This window comes from Trichoderma asperellum, chromosome 4, assembly GCF_020647865.1.
Source record: "Trichoderma asperellum chromosome 4, complete sequence".
NCBI lineage: Eukaryota > Fungi > Ascomycota > Sordariomycetes > Hypocreales > Hypocreaceae > Trichoderma > Trichoderma asperellum.
In genome coordinates this window covers 5,124,013-5,139,474 of record NC_089418.1, presented here as the reverse complement: position 1 = coordinate 5,139,474, position 15,462 = coordinate 5,124,013, and the positions used below count along the sequence as shown (strand labels likewise).

The 15,462-nt window shown below is 46.5% G+C and overlaps 6 protein-coding genes across 6 annotated transcripts; 3 read left to right on the top strand and 3 right to left on the bottom strand.

Annotated features, from left to right (window-relative positions):
* Nucleotides 1-414: 414 nt before the first annotated feature.
* TrAFT101_008105 (uncharacterized protein) lies at nucleotides 415-3,775 on the top strand. Its single transcript, XM_024905917.2, has 4 exons — nucleotides 415-780; nucleotides 850-1,335; nucleotides 1,419-1,827; nucleotides 1,892-3,775. The coding sequence occupies exons 1-4, from the start codon at nucleotides 756-758 to the stop codon at nucleotides 2,385-2,387; spliced, it is 1,416 nt and encodes a 471-aa protein (XP_024758771.1). The 5' UTR covers nucleotides 415-755; the 3' UTR covers nucleotides 2,388-3,775.
* On the bottom strand, nucleotides 2,220-4,201 carry TrAFT101_008104 (uncharacterized protein; the record flags this gene model as incomplete). Its single annotated transcript, XM_024906811.2, has 4 exons — nucleotides 2,220-2,696; nucleotides 2,775-3,622; nucleotides 3,706-3,953; nucleotides 4,024-4,201. 4 exons carry the CDS (start codon nucleotides 4,199-4,201, stop codon nucleotides 2,510-2,512), a joined length of 1,461 nt encoding a protein of 486 aa, XP_024758772.2. The 3' UTR covers nucleotides 2,220-2,509.
* A 711-nt stretch (nucleotides 4,202-4,912) lies between these two features.
* TrAFT101_008103 (uncharacterized protein) lies at nucleotides 4,913-8,062 on the top strand. Its single transcript, XM_066128235.1, has 10 exons — nucleotides 4,913-5,179; nucleotides 5,306-5,905; nucleotides 5,978-6,182; nucleotides 6,261-6,330; nucleotides 6,389-6,544; nucleotides 6,610-6,871; nucleotides 6,945-7,485; nucleotides 7,540-7,585; nucleotides 7,636-7,718; nucleotides 7,786-8,062. The coding sequence occupies exons 2-10, from the start codon at nucleotides 5,805-5,807 to the stop codon at nucleotides 7,882-7,884; spliced, it is 1,563 nt and encodes a 520-aa protein (XP_065984352.1). The 5' UTR covers nucleotides 4,913-5,179; nucleotides 5,306-5,804; the 3' UTR covers nucleotides 7,885-8,062.
* Nucleotides 7,990-9,220, bottom strand: TrAFT101_008102 (uncharacterized protein). Its single transcript, XM_024901970.2, has 2 exons — nucleotides 8,387-9,220; nucleotides 7,990-8,334 (listed from the first exon to the last, which is right to left on the bottom strand). The coding sequence occupies exons 1-2, from the start codon at nucleotides 8,937-8,939 to the stop codon at nucleotides 8,042-8,044; spliced, it is 846 nt and encodes a 281-aa protein (XP_024758774.1). The 5' UTR covers nucleotides 8,940-9,220; the 3' UTR covers nucleotides 7,990-8,041.
* A 2,883-nt stretch (nucleotides 9,221-12,103) lies between these two features.
* TrAFT101_008101 (uncharacterized protein) lies at nucleotides 12,104-12,679 on the top strand (the record flags this gene model as incomplete). The annotated part of the gene is made up of 3 exons (XM_024900448.1): nucleotides 12,104-12,219; nucleotides 12,281-12,598; nucleotides 12,649-12,679. The coding sequence occupies 3 exons, from the start codon at nucleotides 12,104-12,106 to the stop codon at nucleotides 12,677-12,679; spliced, it is 465 nt and encodes a 154-aa protein (XP_024758775.1).
* A 402-nt stretch (nucleotides 12,680-13,081) lies between these two features.
* TrAFT101_008100 (uncharacterized protein) lies at nucleotides 13,082-15,441 on the bottom strand (the record flags this gene model as incomplete). The annotated part of the gene is made up of 4 exons (XM_024900533.2): nucleotides 13,082-14,401; nucleotides 14,477-14,754; nucleotides 14,818-15,079; nucleotides 15,154-15,441. The coding sequence occupies 4 exons, from the start codon at nucleotides 15,439-15,441 to the stop codon at nucleotides 13,082-13,084; spliced, it is 2,148 nt and encodes a 715-aa protein (XP_024758776.1).
* Between the last annotated feature and the right edge of the window lie 21 nt (nucleotides 15,442-15,462).

Genomic DNA, 15,462 nt, shown 5'->3' with positions numbered 1-15,462 from the left:
CCAGTTGAAACCAAGATTTAACACCTCTTACTCAAAAACCCTCAGCGGCTTTCTGCGTGTAGCTTGCGGCTGAATACGTGGTGGAACGTCACTCGAATGGCAGACAGTGAGAGCCAACATTGAATACTCACGGTTACAGCCAAGGTATCTATATGTACGTTATTATACGCTGCCAAAAGAAGGAATGAATGCACAAATATTATTGAAGTACACGTGGAAACCGCTCGAGATACTACGCGGGCTATGGGTTTAAAACATGCTACTAGTACCAGTACTAGTGTCCACCAGCCTATAATAAGGGGGGGCAAATCAAAGAGCTGTGTTTTAATGCCGATGCGCCAGCGTTCTTATCTATAAAGCCGCGGTTTAGGAGAGCCGAATCTTAACCTTCATTGTGCTTTGGGACTAGCACTATCGGACTTCACGGCTCTCCACAGAGCAGAGGCGTCTCCGCATTCCTCCATCTTCCACGCCGCAGTCCGTGCTTCGTTCTCCGTATTTTCTTGACTCCATCGAGGGCCGAGTTCGCCCCTTGTCAAGCTGCCCTGACCTGTCAGTCTGGAGTTCGCCCTGCCGTCATTGTCACAGGCCGCATCAAGCTGCATAGCTGCATCAGACAGCCCACCCCTCAACTCCTAATAAGTGCCCTAGAGGTCTATTAGGCAGTGGAAGTGGCTGCACGGTTTGGAAACTTCCCACTGTTCCCGGCGTGCTCCAGTAGCAGATACGGCCATTTTGCTGCCACCCGCGTCATCATGTCGCTGGCAAAGAGAAACAACGGTACGTGATAAGCTCTTTATTGATCCCTTTTTACCAATGCTCGACACGTGAATTTTGACTCTGTACAAGGTTGTCTCGAGTGTCGCACGCGCCGAGTGCGCTGCGATAAGACAGAGCCCGAATGCTTCAAGTGCTGTAAAAAGGGCATCAAGTGCTCAGGCCAGGGTATCGAGTGCCGATTCAGCTCCCACATGAAATATAGCAGCTCGCCACGGCCCTCACAGTCCACAAATCGCACTGCTGGAGATGGTGCTAAAGCTTCGCTGCGTGCACCAAATCGATACCGATGGGTTGTCGTAAACAGCAAACAGCCAGGATCTTCGCCCGATACAGCGCGGTTGGCTTCTCGCCGAGCTTCCACTACTCTATCAAAGATTTCAAACAAACGCCCTCTCGTCGGCCCTCTTCCAGATATACCCACGTCCGACACAGATTCTTCGGCCGAGAGCTTAGAAGATGACGTGGAGGAAGTTTATTCAAGAGAGATGCGACTCTCCCGCCCGCAGCCTGCTATTCAAGCTCTATCTCCTCAAGCCAGACAATTCTTCAGCTATTGTAAGATTCTCTTTTTTTCTTTCGCACAGGCAAGCTTCGTTGAAAGAAAGACGGTGACTGACCACATTCCCTTCTAATTGCAGTTTCGGAAACCATCGCGCCCAAAATGGTTGTCTTTGATTTTAGTGGCAACGGCTATCGCAATATCTTGCTTCCTCTTGCATGTGAAGATGAGCTTGTTGGACAGGCGATATCCGTTATTGCAGCTTTCCATCTATCGCAAAACGCGCCGCATATGCGAATGGCAGCTGAAGTAGGCCAACAAGCAATTTTATCGAAACTCTTCCGCGACTCGCTTCAACTGGAGCCAAAGAGACTTTTCAGCCTGTCAACATGGGCGACGATCCTGGTTTTACTTGTGGGAGACACGATTACGGGCGCGAATAACTACGTGCATCTGTTAGAGATTCTCTCAAATTTGGCAAAATCGTCCGATTCGGTAGAGTCTCTGTCAATGACTACAAGGGAATTTATCAAAGAACAAACACGAATGTAGGTTGTTCAGAGTGATATTTTTGCCCATGAAAAACTTAAGCTGATGCATCAATTTAATCAGGTTCGAACTCTTTGGATTTCCACTGTCCAGCGAAACTAAAGGACTACAAGTCTTGTCGAAACGCCCCGACTACTATCTAGACTTCATGTCTTCAAGCCCATCAGTCAATCAAGACCCGGAGCAATTTGCCAATGTTTCTGTCATGAAAGAAGCTATTCGGCAGGCCTGCGATTTATACCGAAATCGCGCCCTCCATCTCATATCTGACGAAGAGTCTATACAATCAGTAGAACGACTCCGAGAAACGGTTCTTGATCTAGAGCCTAGTGTTGATGGATGCCACGCTCTGGTTTGGACATACTTTGTGGCTGCCGCAGAGAGCATCTTGCCCGAGCATCGAGATTTCTTTTCCCATCGACTCCAGAGCCTGTACAGCTGCACCCACTTTGGAACCATTCCTATCGCCGTCCAGACTCTTGAGCACATATGGGCGAACCAAGGCTCTCAGAGATGGACTCAAGTAGTTACCCGACACCGCCCAATTTTAATCATGTGAAGATAAATGATGTTACTAACGCATTTAATGTTCATTTCGCTATATGCAAATATTGTTTGTACATTCGGCCTTCTTCAGTTCGTGCCTCAACTATTCTACAGTCACCAGTCCGCATGCCTCTGTTACAGCTTGGATCGACCAGCGAAATCGGCTCGTACAGTAATAGCAGCGCGGGTTCCCTCTTCAATAGCACCATCTATGAAGCTACGCCACCCCAATGCCCAGTCGGAACATGCGAATACGATGTTGCACTCTCTTGCTCTCATATCCTTCAAATGTGTGGATATCAAGCCAGGTGCTGGGAAGAACCTTCAAGTACAAATTACAACGTTAGCCATAGGCTCGACTCGAACATAGGGGAGAATAAGGAAGATTTTTGATGCTTACCAGGCTCCCTTTGCAAACTCATCCTTAGACCAGTTGTGGAAGACCAGTCTCTCGATATTCATAGGTGCAAACCCTTCGAACGCTGCCTTGGTGTGTTCAACATTTTCTTCCGGATGGAAGTGATTGTGCTGTCCACCGAAGGCTACAACGTGCGTATTACCGGCTGGCGTTGTCCCGTCGCCAAAGCCGTAGATAAGCCCATTGTGCGGATAGCTGATGCCTGTAAACGAGCGAAGATCTCGGTCACTGATTTCGGCATGAACCTTGACGCATTGGTTGACATGGCCAGTGGTGGCAGCTGCCTTTCTTCCTGTCGCCAAGGGTGGATCAAATTTAACATCGTTCAAGACATTCAAGGGGATAGCACAGATCATTTTGGTTCCCCGGAAAATCTTGCCAGCACGGGTCGTGATCTGAACGCTCTCGCCTCCATGCTGGACGGTTGCAACAGGACTGTTAAAAGAATAAGACAAGTTGCCAGAAGCCAGAGCCTCGCGGAAGAAACGAATCGCAAATGACGACTGGCCGCCGCGGAATTTATACTTAACGAGGTAGTCAATGCAACCCTCGTAAGAGTAACCGCTCAGTGCCCACCAGTGGAGAAACTCATAGAAGCTCGTTGTCTCAAGAGTGCCTCCGCTGCACAAAAGGACGAATGCTTCTGCGCAGAGGCGCTCGTTGGGAGTAAGATCATTCTTAATTTCTGCAATCCGGTCGGCAACAGACATGTGATCGTACTTGCGAGCTTCGGGGCTGAGTACGCCGCTGTGAGGGAAAGGTACAACTGTTCGACCATGGCATCCATCGACATTGACGAGTTTGGCAAGTGATGATTGCATGAGTGCGTCCTAATAATAGTCAGCTTCTGTTACGACTGTTTTTGTTTAATAGCTATAGGCAAGCCAATGGCAGAGCAAAAGCTTTGTAATACCTCTTCTTCATGACTAAAAGTCTGTACGCCTTGCGGGGTTGATAATAAATACTTATTGATTCCTCTGGAAAAGTCGTAAGAAATCTCCAGTTCATCTTGCATGCCGTATCTCGCAATCTCGCGCCACACGTTGGCTTGTCCCCAGTATACCCATGTGCCACCCATTTCGTACGGGTATCCCTCAATGTTGGATGACCACGATCGACCGCCAATTCTGTCGCGAGCCTCCAGCAGCAACACTTTTAGGCCTAATTAAAAAAAATCAGCATTCTCCCTTTTATAACTTCTCCATATTATTTAGAGTCAAGGTAGTATTACCGGCTAAGCTAGCATCACGAGCTGCTGTGAGGCCACAATAGCCCGCGCCTACGACAATAACATCGTAGACTGTGTCGGTGCTCTTAACATTTGAAGGCGGTTCAATTACACCGATAGATGGAACCCCAGCCCGAAGGCCTTGGGCTTTTGTCCACGAGTAGCCGTCTTTGGATGTCATTGAGTACTGCGACCACGAAAAGATAAAAGGCAAAGTGCAAGCGAAATAGGCAGTCCGGCGTGATTAGGCATTTCTGCAAAGCACAGGGCGCGCTTCAGCTATTAATACATACGTTTGCGTGCAAGCCGAACGCTGGCCATTGTGGATGATCCTCGTGGAAACTCAATGTTAGGCCATAGAATCGTGCAACCGACTCAAAATTTCGCCTCAAGTGGCAATATTTTGAGAATCGGCGCCCTTCGTTTCGGAGGGGTCGAACTGCCAAAGCGCTGCTGTGCGCCGCATTATTCGTTGCCTTCTCGCAGAATTGCCCAATGTGGTAGGCGGGCCGGCATGCGTCGTACCAGAAAAGATAGACGGCGGTCCACTCAATGACCAGCACTTTGAAGCAGCGCAAAACCGATTACGATACAGCTAAAGGCTATTCATTATTTATCGGCCTCAAGTACGAATCCACAAGCTGTTGGTGGAGCAGCAGATTGATCCACTTCCCCAGATACTGAATCATAAGGCGAACCTCAATTCAGCGTCAAGGAGCAAGATACCGGCGATAGCTTGTAGATGCCAGCTGTGTCTGCCGATAAGACGGAATCAACTCCGATAATGGCCTAAATGCAACATAGCGTTGGTCGACAGCAACTACCTAGTCTCTTATCTTCTCCAGCCCCTGAGGCACGCGCGCCCAGGGTATCTGCTTATATATGTGCATATAAAATGGATTACCAGGCTCTATAAAAACAAAGCGCTTCCCTCAACGTGCACGCGCGTAGGCCTTCCTATTATGCCACCTCTCATCACCAACAGAAGTCCAGGTTGCAGCCAACAAGAAACTCTCGTTCTAGGCCTGTTTGTGGCGCCCTTCAGAGTCGCATGAACAGATCTCTGCGTGTCACCATCTTATCCAGAGAACGGGAATAGAAACGTCTCGGTCCGCGCTCCACGCGCAGCTCCGCCTATGAAGTATTAGCTGAGAGTTCGGTACGGATCTTCCCCATGCTATCTGGCTCCATATCCACAGCTGTTTTGAGGCTCTCCGGACCGCAGCGATAGGACCACAATTGCTATCCTTTCCGACAACCCACGTACTCATTTTATCCTATTTAGGCAAGATTCTGAGAAAGAGGCTGTAATCAGTCTCGATTCTTCAGTGAACTTATCTAGATAGCACGCCTCTACCCCGCGTTTTTTAAGTGGATTATTTGAATTGATCTGGGGAAGCACTTGTGAGTTTCTCGGGAAATTGCCTATTTCGGAAGCTATCCCACGCTTCGTATCAACTTGTTCGAGACACTTGAGGCCTCATCGCCACCATCTGTCACTGGACAAAGCTTCAACATTTCTCTACCGATATCAAAGGCCATTGATGCGAGATAACCCGGCTAGCCAAACTATGATAATCGGTCAAAGCCTCTAACAGAATAGGGACGCAAGAGACACGGTTATAATGTTCTTTCCGTGGTTTCCAGAGAGCCCGCTTTCTTGACCGAGAACTGAAGGCAATCAGTGAATACAAATCAGGCCCATCACCGCCTCGAATTTCTTGCTATTCATTGCCTATCTTTCCCTTTTCCTTCATCAACGCTTTCGTCAAATTTATTCAACAATGGCGCTTTTCGGGTCCAATGCCGCAGCATCGGGTGACGGGGCTCTTCAGCCCAGACTGTCAACCCTATCAACAATGGCCATGGCTTTTGCCATTCTCAAGTACGACCATCATTCCTTGTATCAACTATAGTTGAATGATTCAAGATAACTAATGATCAACAACCAACACAGCACATGGATAGCACTTGCCGGTTCAATAGGCCTTGTCTTGCCCTCTGGTAGCTCTGTGGCTCTATTATATGGATTTATCTTCTGCGTCTTGTGCTGCTTTTGTGTAGCCGCAAGCCTTGGAGAGCTCAGTGCTATTTGGCCAACCGCTGGAGGACAGTACCACTTTGTATATGCCCTCTGCACAGAACGATGGAGAAAGCCCATGGTATGTTTTACGACTCAGTTTCCTATTTAATCGTCTTGCGTCTTGTATCTTGTACACTGACAGTCAATGCCCTTCTAGAGCTTTGTAGTCGGATGGGCCAATATTGTAGGCTGGCTTGTCGTTGTAACTGTACAGGACTACTTTGGCTGTAAGAATCAAATTTTGCCACTCATAACTTATACGGACATCGCTAATTCATGACTTAGCCCAGTTCATCTCTGCCGCAGCAGTAGTGGCTTCAAACGGATCCTATCAAATCACCGCGGCGAAAACATACGGAATATTTGTTGCAATCCTCGTCTTTACGACGGTGGCAAATATTTGGGGTAATAGGATCCTAGGCAGATGGAACGATGCCGCTTGTAAGTCGAGCCAAGAAGGCGTTTCAACAACCCGTGTCAGTTTGATGGCTAATACATCAGCATAGTGTACTGGTCCATCTTCGGATTTGTCATTATCAGCATTGTCCTTCTCTCCATGTCAGAAAAGACTAGTGCAGAGTTTGTCTTCACGGACTTCAATAATGAGACTGGTTGGTCCGACGGCATGGCCTGGATCTTGGGCCTATTGCAGTCCGCTCTCTCTCTCATCGCATTCGATGTCGTTCTTCACATGACAGAGGAGATGCCAAATCCATCCAGGGATGCACCAAGAGCCATGATGTACTCCATTGTTATTGGTGGTATCACGTAAGTTGAATGTCATCATGCTGTGCATATATATATATAAGCCCGAAAACATAACTAATAACTATATTCTTAGGGGATTCGGCTTTATTCTAGTCATTCTCTTCTGCCTTGTCGATGCCGAGACCGTCCTTGCTACGTCGACAGGTATGCCTATTGTCGAGCTCATCCTTCAGGCAACCAAGAGCCGAGCTGCTGCCACTATTCTCAGCTTAATGCTCGCCGTTTGTTTTATCAACGGCACAAACGCCAGCATCACAAGCGTCAGCAGACTACTTTACGCTATGGCTCGTGATCGTGGCATCGTTTTTCACAACTACTTTGCTCACATTCAGGCTGGCTTGAACGTACCAGTCCGAACTATCATGTTCTGCTTCGTCTTTAATATCCTATTTGGTCTCTTATATCTAGGCCCGGCGGTAGCTTTCAGCGCATATGTCGCGTCATGCACCATTTTCTTGAACGTCTCGTACTCGTTTCCGATCATCGTCCTGCTCATTCGAGGACGGAAGGTGCTTGACATTTACCAGACTCCAGGGACTCATTTCAAGTTGGGAAGAGTATTTGGTCTGATTGTGAATGTCATTGGAGCACTCTACGTGGTTGTTACTTCAATTGTAAGTTGGTATTACTCTACAAACTCTAAACAATTATACTAACACCATTTACAGTTCTTCTGCTTTCCTACGTCACTTCCCGCTACCGCAAATACTATGAGTAAGTGTTGACTCGCAGTATATCAAGAGTAATATAATAACCATGAGCAGATTATGTATGTGTTGTGATTGGCATCTGGGCAGTAGTTGTCGCAGGATACTGGTTTTTCTTCGGCAAGACGTTTTTGGGTCCGGTAAGTGAAGGCCAAATTTTATCCTACAATAGTGAATGACCATCTTTTCTAACAAAGGTAATTATAGCAAGATTTGATTGTCGCAGATTTCGAGGATGTTGTTGGTCGTCGTATTTCCACCCAGACCTCAAGCCAAGAGGACAAGGCCGAAAAGGGAGCTCAGTGATGTTTATTTATTTATTTATTTTCCGGTTCTTCTCTTAAGCAAACTTTAATGCTTAAAGTCAGGTTGACTTATGCCTTGTTTGGCTCTTAAGAGCATGTACTCAATACCCCTGAGAAATTAAATCAAAAGTAGCTTTTATTATCTCTATGTTCTCCATTTATGACTTTCCCAACTCGGCAGATCGAGCTGTGGCGGCCATGACAGCCTTGTTAACAACCTCATCAAAGCCCAATGATTCAAAAGTCTGTAAAGCAGCATAAGTGGTTCCATTGGGGCTCGTGACATTCTTGCGCAGCTGGGCTGGCTCCTCTGAAGATGTAACAAGCATTTGACCAGCTCCCAAGCATGTCTGCTTGGCTAGTCGAGTAGCCTGCTCTTTCGGAAGGCCCAAAGCCGTTGCACTAGCAATAAGATGTTCAACCATGGCGAAAAAGTATGCAGGGCCAGAACCTTATGCTTGTGTTAGCCGAAGTCCTCATGTCAATCCATGTGGGCGACTTACCAGACAATCCGGTTACAACATCAAGTAGTTCTTCCTTTTCCACCCACTCAGTGGCCTTGCTTACACTGCCAAGAAGTGCATCAACAAGCTGCTTCTCGTTCTCCTTGACATCCTCGCTTGCATAGAGACCAGATGCACCCTCTCCAACCAGAGCAGGCGTGTTTGGCATCACACGAACAACCGGCGCAGTCTTGCCCTCACTGGTCTTCAGCCACTCTCTCAGGCTATCAAGGGTGATGCCAGCAGCAATACTGACAACGATTGGTAGAGTGGCCCGGTGGGACCAAGATCCTCCAAGCTCCTCGCATACCGTCTTGGCAATTTGAGGCTTTACGGCAATGATGATGAGGTCGGCATCCTGGCCGGCCTCGACGTTAGATGTTGTGGTTCGCACGCCAGTGGCCGCAATCTTCTCTCTGTTGACATCCCAAGGCTCAGATACAATGATGTTCTGCTTGTTGATACCCTGGTTGGCTAGTCCCCCGATGATGGCAGCGGCCATATTCCCCCCTCCAATGAAGGCCAACTTGCTGTTCTGCAATGAGGCTGCCATGACTGTATTTACGTGAGAATTAAAACTTGTTGAATTGAGTTATCAGTTGCCAAATTAGAAGAACTGAGCCACAGACTGCTGGAATAGCCAGGCACTTATGGGAACCCCCGGACGCTTGAAATCGGTGCAATCTCAACCATGGATGAATCATCAAGCAGTAGCTATGCTACTACTTGGCTCAACTGTGGGGAAAGCCTGGTCCCGTGACCGGCTTCCATCGGCAGAGCACAAAGGCGGCCGGTGTCGGAAGAGGAGAGAAAGAAGCGTTAGCAGCGATATAGGCCTCAGTCCAAAGTCGTGATCTATTGATTGGTTCTGAATCATATACTATATTTTGTTATCTGCATTTTTCTTCACTCTAAAGGCAGCGTACGTCTCAAAACTCTTCTACAGCTGCGCTGTTCATTATTTCATATCTATCGAGCAAAATTAACATTGAGGCTAGTCAAACTCAGGGTCCTTGATCAGCTTTCTAGCTTAATAGAGGTATTGCCTTTAGCCTTTTTAACATTAGTGCGCTGAGCTTTAATACGGAGTTGGTGGTTACAGACAGCTACTAGATACCTTACTCTTTGGCGTTATTACATTCGCGCATGTGCGTATGTAGAAACTTCGACTTAGGCTTGTGATTTTACAAGAACTTCCATAAAAACACCAGAAAGAAACAAAACTTTCAATTTGAGCTTCTGACCAATGGCATCAAAATGAAATGCAGTGTAAGCTACCTCAAATACTGTGTGACTTCATATCATATATTCTTCATTTGGTTGCAAAGCCCGTATTTCTCTTCTGCTACAGGGTACGTGCTAGACACTGCAGCATGAGCCCGTGAGCTACATGTAATGCTTGCAATTTCGTGACTTGCTGGAATAGTGGATAAAAGATTATCGGTGGAAGTCGTGGCATTGGAATAATGATTTAGTATATTAGATGCTTTCACAGCAATTGGAATTCGCCCGCTAACATGGCGATGGATCCTCTGCGCCTACGAGAGCTTGGAGACCATTGCCGGATCTGCAGGGTTTTGCCGCTTCCCTGACGATACCCGGATCGCCATGCCGTCAGCATCCGGGCCAATTGGCTAAATCAATGCCGCTGAGCACCGCCCGAATCATTCTGTTTATCGGTGGAAGGCTGAAATACGAAATGTCTCTTCTTCATGCCCCTCGCAAAGGCAAACGACTCGCCCAGAACATATGAGCATTGAGACGCAAAGCCTGAAATATGCGCAGAATGGTCCTTGTTTCTATTACAACTCTTCATGTGTAGATTTAATCATATTTTCCCTGTACCTTGAGCAATGCTTGTCAGTCCGCCCCCCAAGTCGTTCCCATACGAGACACGTCGCACTAGCTGGGGTAGTGGGTAATACGGAATACTCGCCCGCTAACATAGGAGTATAATTCCAAAATTATGGGCTCTTGGAGGGCTTGGGCGTGGCAGCCTGCTGGTACCCTGAGAAAATTCATTACGTACCTTTGTTCTGGGCCAGAACGTTGCCGTAAAGGCCAATCGCCCTACATCGTGCATGCAGCCAAGCATCGCTCCAAAGAGTGGAACCTTAAAACCTCGGAAATCGGAATATGAGCTAATTAGGCTGAAACTGTTCTTGGGAATGGAAAATGAGGGTTTTAATCTGCTTTATAAACTGCTTGACTACGGCTGTTTTCGGTTTCGTCTCTTTGCAACCACGCTGCATGTAAGCATTCTACGCTTCTTCTGTGATTTGTTGCATTTCCGTAGATATCCGTAATCGTGTGATACTTTGTGTCGCTTATGTCCTCGGCAGTCCTCGGTCAATATATTTCTTTAATCGTACTAGACACGGCCTTCATAGAGAAATAGTTGTGGTCTTGAGAAAAGGTTCGGATCTCGGGCTTACTTCTATGCTCCATTGGTAATAGAAATCCAGAGTTTTCTGGTCAGAGAATCGTACGCCAGAATACTGTACGAGGTGACATATTCTGATGCCTTACGATTTTGCCAATTGTGGCTTGACCACTGCCTGCAAGCGCAGAATACTTCAAAGGTATGGGTGAAAACATTTATTTTGTTCCTGAATAAAAGAAACACGGACATGGATCTATGGATATCTCGCAGGCAGCCATCTTCAGTCAGGCCATCTTTTACGTGTTGCTTTCAATATTAGATGACTTCCTTCTTGACTAGGACATTGCAATTTACCAAAAGGAAAATAAATAAAAAAGAAGGAGAAATGCATAGTGGGATTTGATGGGTTATTTTAGAGTAGAGTAGTTCTGCAGTTTAGACTTAGATTTACGTACAGAGCTAGTTGATCGAGTTGTATTTTACAATACCTACTACCCAAGTACTACAAGTGCCTCCCATGTCTTAGTGACGCTATGCGCTTTTGGTAAATTAACTGCAGGCACAGCCCGTCAGCCTCAACTCCTTGGCACACCTGAATAGGAAACATTAAACAGCGCCTGTAAGTCAAGAAAATCCACCAGTAAGCTTTGCCCCTCAACCCATGGACGGCCCATGGCGATCAGATCTGTGGTTCATAAACCCACGTGCCCCTTGTAAAAAGAAAGAGAAAAGAGGAAAATATTGTTACCCGGGCAATTTTCGTCAAGGGTATGGCCTGGAATCGATTTATTTCGCCTGATCCAGTTATCTGGCAACCTGCACCTTACAAGAACCGGGCTTTAGTCCAGCCTAGTGTTTTAACTACCTTCCCAAAACACCATCGCCCAACCAACCAGCTGCTGTTTACAGACAAATTTGATCCGTCCTGCTTACATTGCTACGGCCGCCAGGAACTAGTTGATTTCAGCGTATGATTCGCTGAATCACACCAGCGGAAAAATTCCTTGTCTTACACCGAACGCATCATGGTATTGGAGCCATGGGTCGGGCTCGCCGAGCTTGGGTTGTATACGCAATGCAATATTCAAGGGCTGGCAGTACTAAGAAAAGCCTTCAATATTGATAGTGATGATGAATCAATAGCTGAGTAAAGCAAAGTTAGCCAGAGACGCAAGAGAGCATCGAGTATATATATAGAGCTGGCGATCTCTTCCTTCTTTGTCTCGATCATCTCACACATCACTTGCAATAACAACTCAATACCAGTCCTCAAAGCTCAACTTCTCAGATTTTTTAAATCCAAATTTATAAAAAAAAAAAAAAAACTCTTCAAAATGTTTGCTAAGACCGCCCTTATTGTTCTGGCCGCTGCTGCCGGCATTGCCAGCGCTCTCCCAAGCTCTGAGCCTCCGTCTCGTGTTGAGTCTTCTCCCCGAGCCAAGCGAACCACGTGAGTTTCACAGTTCTTGAAGTTTAAAACATGTCTTCGGAGTACTAACACGCAGCTCTAGTCACTACGGTCTCGCTACCGTTTACGACCAGGAGGGCGCCTACGGATCTTGCGGCCAGAAGCACGCCGATAGCGATTTCATTGCCGCTCTTACTCCCACCTGGCAGGGCTCTTCATACCCTCCCAAGTACTGTGGCCGCAAGGTTTTCATCACCAACACTGGTAGCGGTGATGGCGTTGGTGGCAAGGGCAACAGTGTCACCGTCACTGTTGAGGATACCTGCCCTGGCTGCCCTTCCGCCGACAGCATCGATCTGTCTCGCGGAGCTTTCAGCTCACTCACTAACGGTGCTACTACCGGCAACGTCAACATTGAGTGGTAAGTATCTGTTCATTCTGGTTCAAGATGTTTGTACTGACAAGATTTAGGCACTTCTGCAACGTCAATGGCCAATGCTAAATGTCTATCGCCAAGTATATAAGATGAATCAGCACGATTTATCTGGAAAAGATTTTGCTTGACTTTAATTCTTTATATATATTGATGTACATACTCTTCAATGACTTTATGCACATATTTGAATAGCACCGAATATAAATCAAATTTATCAGCTGTCGTTTTATCACAATAAGTTTATATAGTGAAACCATCGTCTATAATGTTCACTAGCGTAGAATCACTTTGATGAATCCTAGTATATATGCATTTCGTAAATCGCTTAACTATATTGCATGTCGACTAGCAATATATAAAGTTGTAGTTAATATGTATGATAGGTACTAACATTCATTCCAGCATAACCCAAGCCACCCCACGTGCATTTAATCTATTTGGCATTTCAATCTGATGCCCACTACATGTTCATGGCTGGCTAAATTTACCGTTAATCGAACTCCAAACACCTCGATATGCCTTGGTAATTGCATGTCTTCCATCGTATAGAGGGTAAATGACCACCGCGAAGAATGCTAGAAATTGCCATATAATCGCAACCGTCGTCCAGCCTGAAAAGAAGGGTTTGGTGAAGATGTAGTTTCTGTATAATGGCATTGGCCATGCGACAAAAGTGACGAACACAACGACGACAAAGAAGAGCCATGCTATGCGGTACCAACGATACAGGTCTTGCAATGTCGCCTCATCAAATGGATGCTGCACATTATCGAGGTCGAGTGTGCTTATATCGCTATCTATTGATATGCTCATAGTACGCTTTTCTCTGATATCAGAAATCTTAACATTCTCTGGATCGGAAGCTGTATATGATATATTCTCGCTCTGTGGATCCGAAACCACAACCCCATGGCTATTAGACTCGTTGAGAACTCCATCAGTTTTGACATCCTTTTCGTTATCATTTGAAAGCGATGGTTCAAGTCTCTCAAGCTTTGGTGCTTCTGCTAACTCAATAAGCAAAAACCGTCGCCAATCAAATGTCTCTGGCTTGTAAAGAGAAATGATAACTGAGTAAAGAGCAGGTGAAAAAAACGACGCAATAGCTCCATACAAAGCAGGAAAACTAGCTTCCGTGGTTGCGATGTTGATGGTGCCGTAGAGCGACTTAGCTGTAGCTAGCCAAACGCTAAGACCGGTGAGAAACCCGAGAATTGGGGATGCGACGGCTGCTAGTCTCGTCTGCTTCGGCCATGCAAGGGTCAGACCCAGAGGAATGATGCCAGGGCAAGAGAGGATCGGCCTGAAATAGCCGATCCATGTCATATCAGCTCCACCATAGTTAAGCGCTAATGAGATGCCAGTGATGAATATGGCGTGGAAAACAACGGCGAGGTGGCTAACCCTCATAATCTTTTTATCCGATGCCTTTGGGTCGATGTATGTTTTATATACGTCGAAGGATAAAATACTGCTGACAGCAATCATAGAAGAAGAGACGGTACTAGTAAGAGCCATGAATAAGAGAACAAAGAAAGCCACAATTCCCTTGTCTCCAATCAGGGCCTTGATTGTGTACGGCATCACCAGGCCTGCATTAACTAGATCTGGAGAGAACTCGCCGGGGTATGTCGGAAAAATTGGGGTTTCATGAATGGCCCTTGCAGTGAGACCAATAACGGTACCGAGGCCCCAGGGAATCCCGAATATTGCAATTGCGGCAAGGTTATATCCAGGCACAGTAGCCTTGACCTCAGTAGCAAAAGACTTTTGCCAGAATGCCGTATCCTACCGGTCAGAGGTGATGAAAACAAATTAGCAAAATGCGGATTAGGAGCACCAAAAACGTAGATTCATTCTTACCATGACGACGAGGGCAAGGTTCCCGAACTTGAGAATCAGTCCCCAAATAATTGAGTCGAGAGACTTCATCGTGAGCAGGGATCCTTCGTAGTTTCCTGCAATAATATTTTCTGAGGCCGTCGCCGTAACCTTGTCATACAAACCTCCGAGGCCTCCCACTGCTTCGTGAGTTAAAGTTGCCAGGGTGAAGTAAATAATAAGGATCAAAGCAATAGCTGTGTGAAGGTAGTCTGTCAAAAAAGTCGCCTTAAGGCCACCCACTGCCGTATACAAGACCACTATCCGACCGACGTCAACAGTGATGTTCGAATACAATTTAGATGTATGTGGGAGACGCTTACCTCCGAGGGGAATGAGAATGGTAGCTGCAACAAAATGCATGCCAGAAACACCAAAGATTAGTTGCGACCCTGTTAATATCATGGATGCACATCCAAAGACATTGTTTGTGATATTGAGGACAATGAACACAAGATGCCCAATTTTACCATAACGCATACGGATAATTTCCAATGATGTGTGAGCATATGGCACGCGAATCTTGGCCAGTACGCCAAGAGCTGCCATCAAAGCAATTTGAAAGCACAGCCCTGTAGCCCACCACTATAAGCAACATGCGTCAGCTACAATTAGATGAAAATGACTATGGAAACATGGAAACCGGAAAGATGACTTACAAAAGGAACAGCCATCCCAAATTTGTAGCAGAATGCAGCTGAAAACACAGTTTCGTTAATCCACATCCATGATGAAAACACCGCTGCTGCTGTTAGCCCTGTCCCCACCGATCTGTTGGCAACCATAAACATCTCTGAAGTCGACGAATCTTCTGAAAGGTAGGCTCTCTGTATTTTGATAGCGGCCAGAATGACACCGCAGAAGCCAACGCCCAATCCTATCAGGAGGCCATATGCTGCTCCCTGAGAAATCACAGGCACTCCAGATACACCCAATTGAACCGACATGATGAAGGCTAGATGTGGTGG

Bases quoted from the DNA above. Each gene is read 5' to 3' on its own strand.
- TrAFT101_008105 (XM_024905917.2), top strand. From the start codon at position 756: ATGTCGCTGGCAAAGAGAAACAACG. The intron at 781-849 runs GTACGTGATAAG...ACTCTGTACAAG, and splicing joins GCTGGCAAAGAGAAACAACG to GTTGTCTCGAGTGTCGCACG. The intron at 1,828-1,891 runs GTAGGTTGTTCA...CAATTTAATCAG, and splicing joins ATCAAAGAACAAACACGAAT to GTTCGAACTCTTTGGATTTC.
- TrAFT101_008103 (XM_066128235.1), top strand. From the start codon at position 5,805: ATGGCGCTTTTCGGGTCCAATGCCGCAGCATCGGGTGACGGGGCTCTT. The intron at 7,486-7,539 runs GTAAGTTGGTAT...CACCATTTACAG, and splicing joins ACGTGGTTGTTACTTCAATT to TTCTTCTGCTTTCCTACGTC. The intron at 7,719-7,785 runs GTAAGTGAAGGC...AGGTAATTATAG, and splicing joins GCAAGACGTTTTTGGGTCCG to CAAGATTTGATTGTCGCAGA.
- TrAFT101_008102 (XM_024901970.2), bottom strand. From the start codon at position 8,939: ATGGCAGCCTCATTGCAGAACAGCAAGTTGGCCTTCATTGGAGGGGGG. The intron at 8,335-8,386 runs GTAAGTCGCCCA...CACAAGCATAAG, and splicing joins TGTTGTAACCGGATTGTCTG to GTTCTGGCCCTGCATACTTT.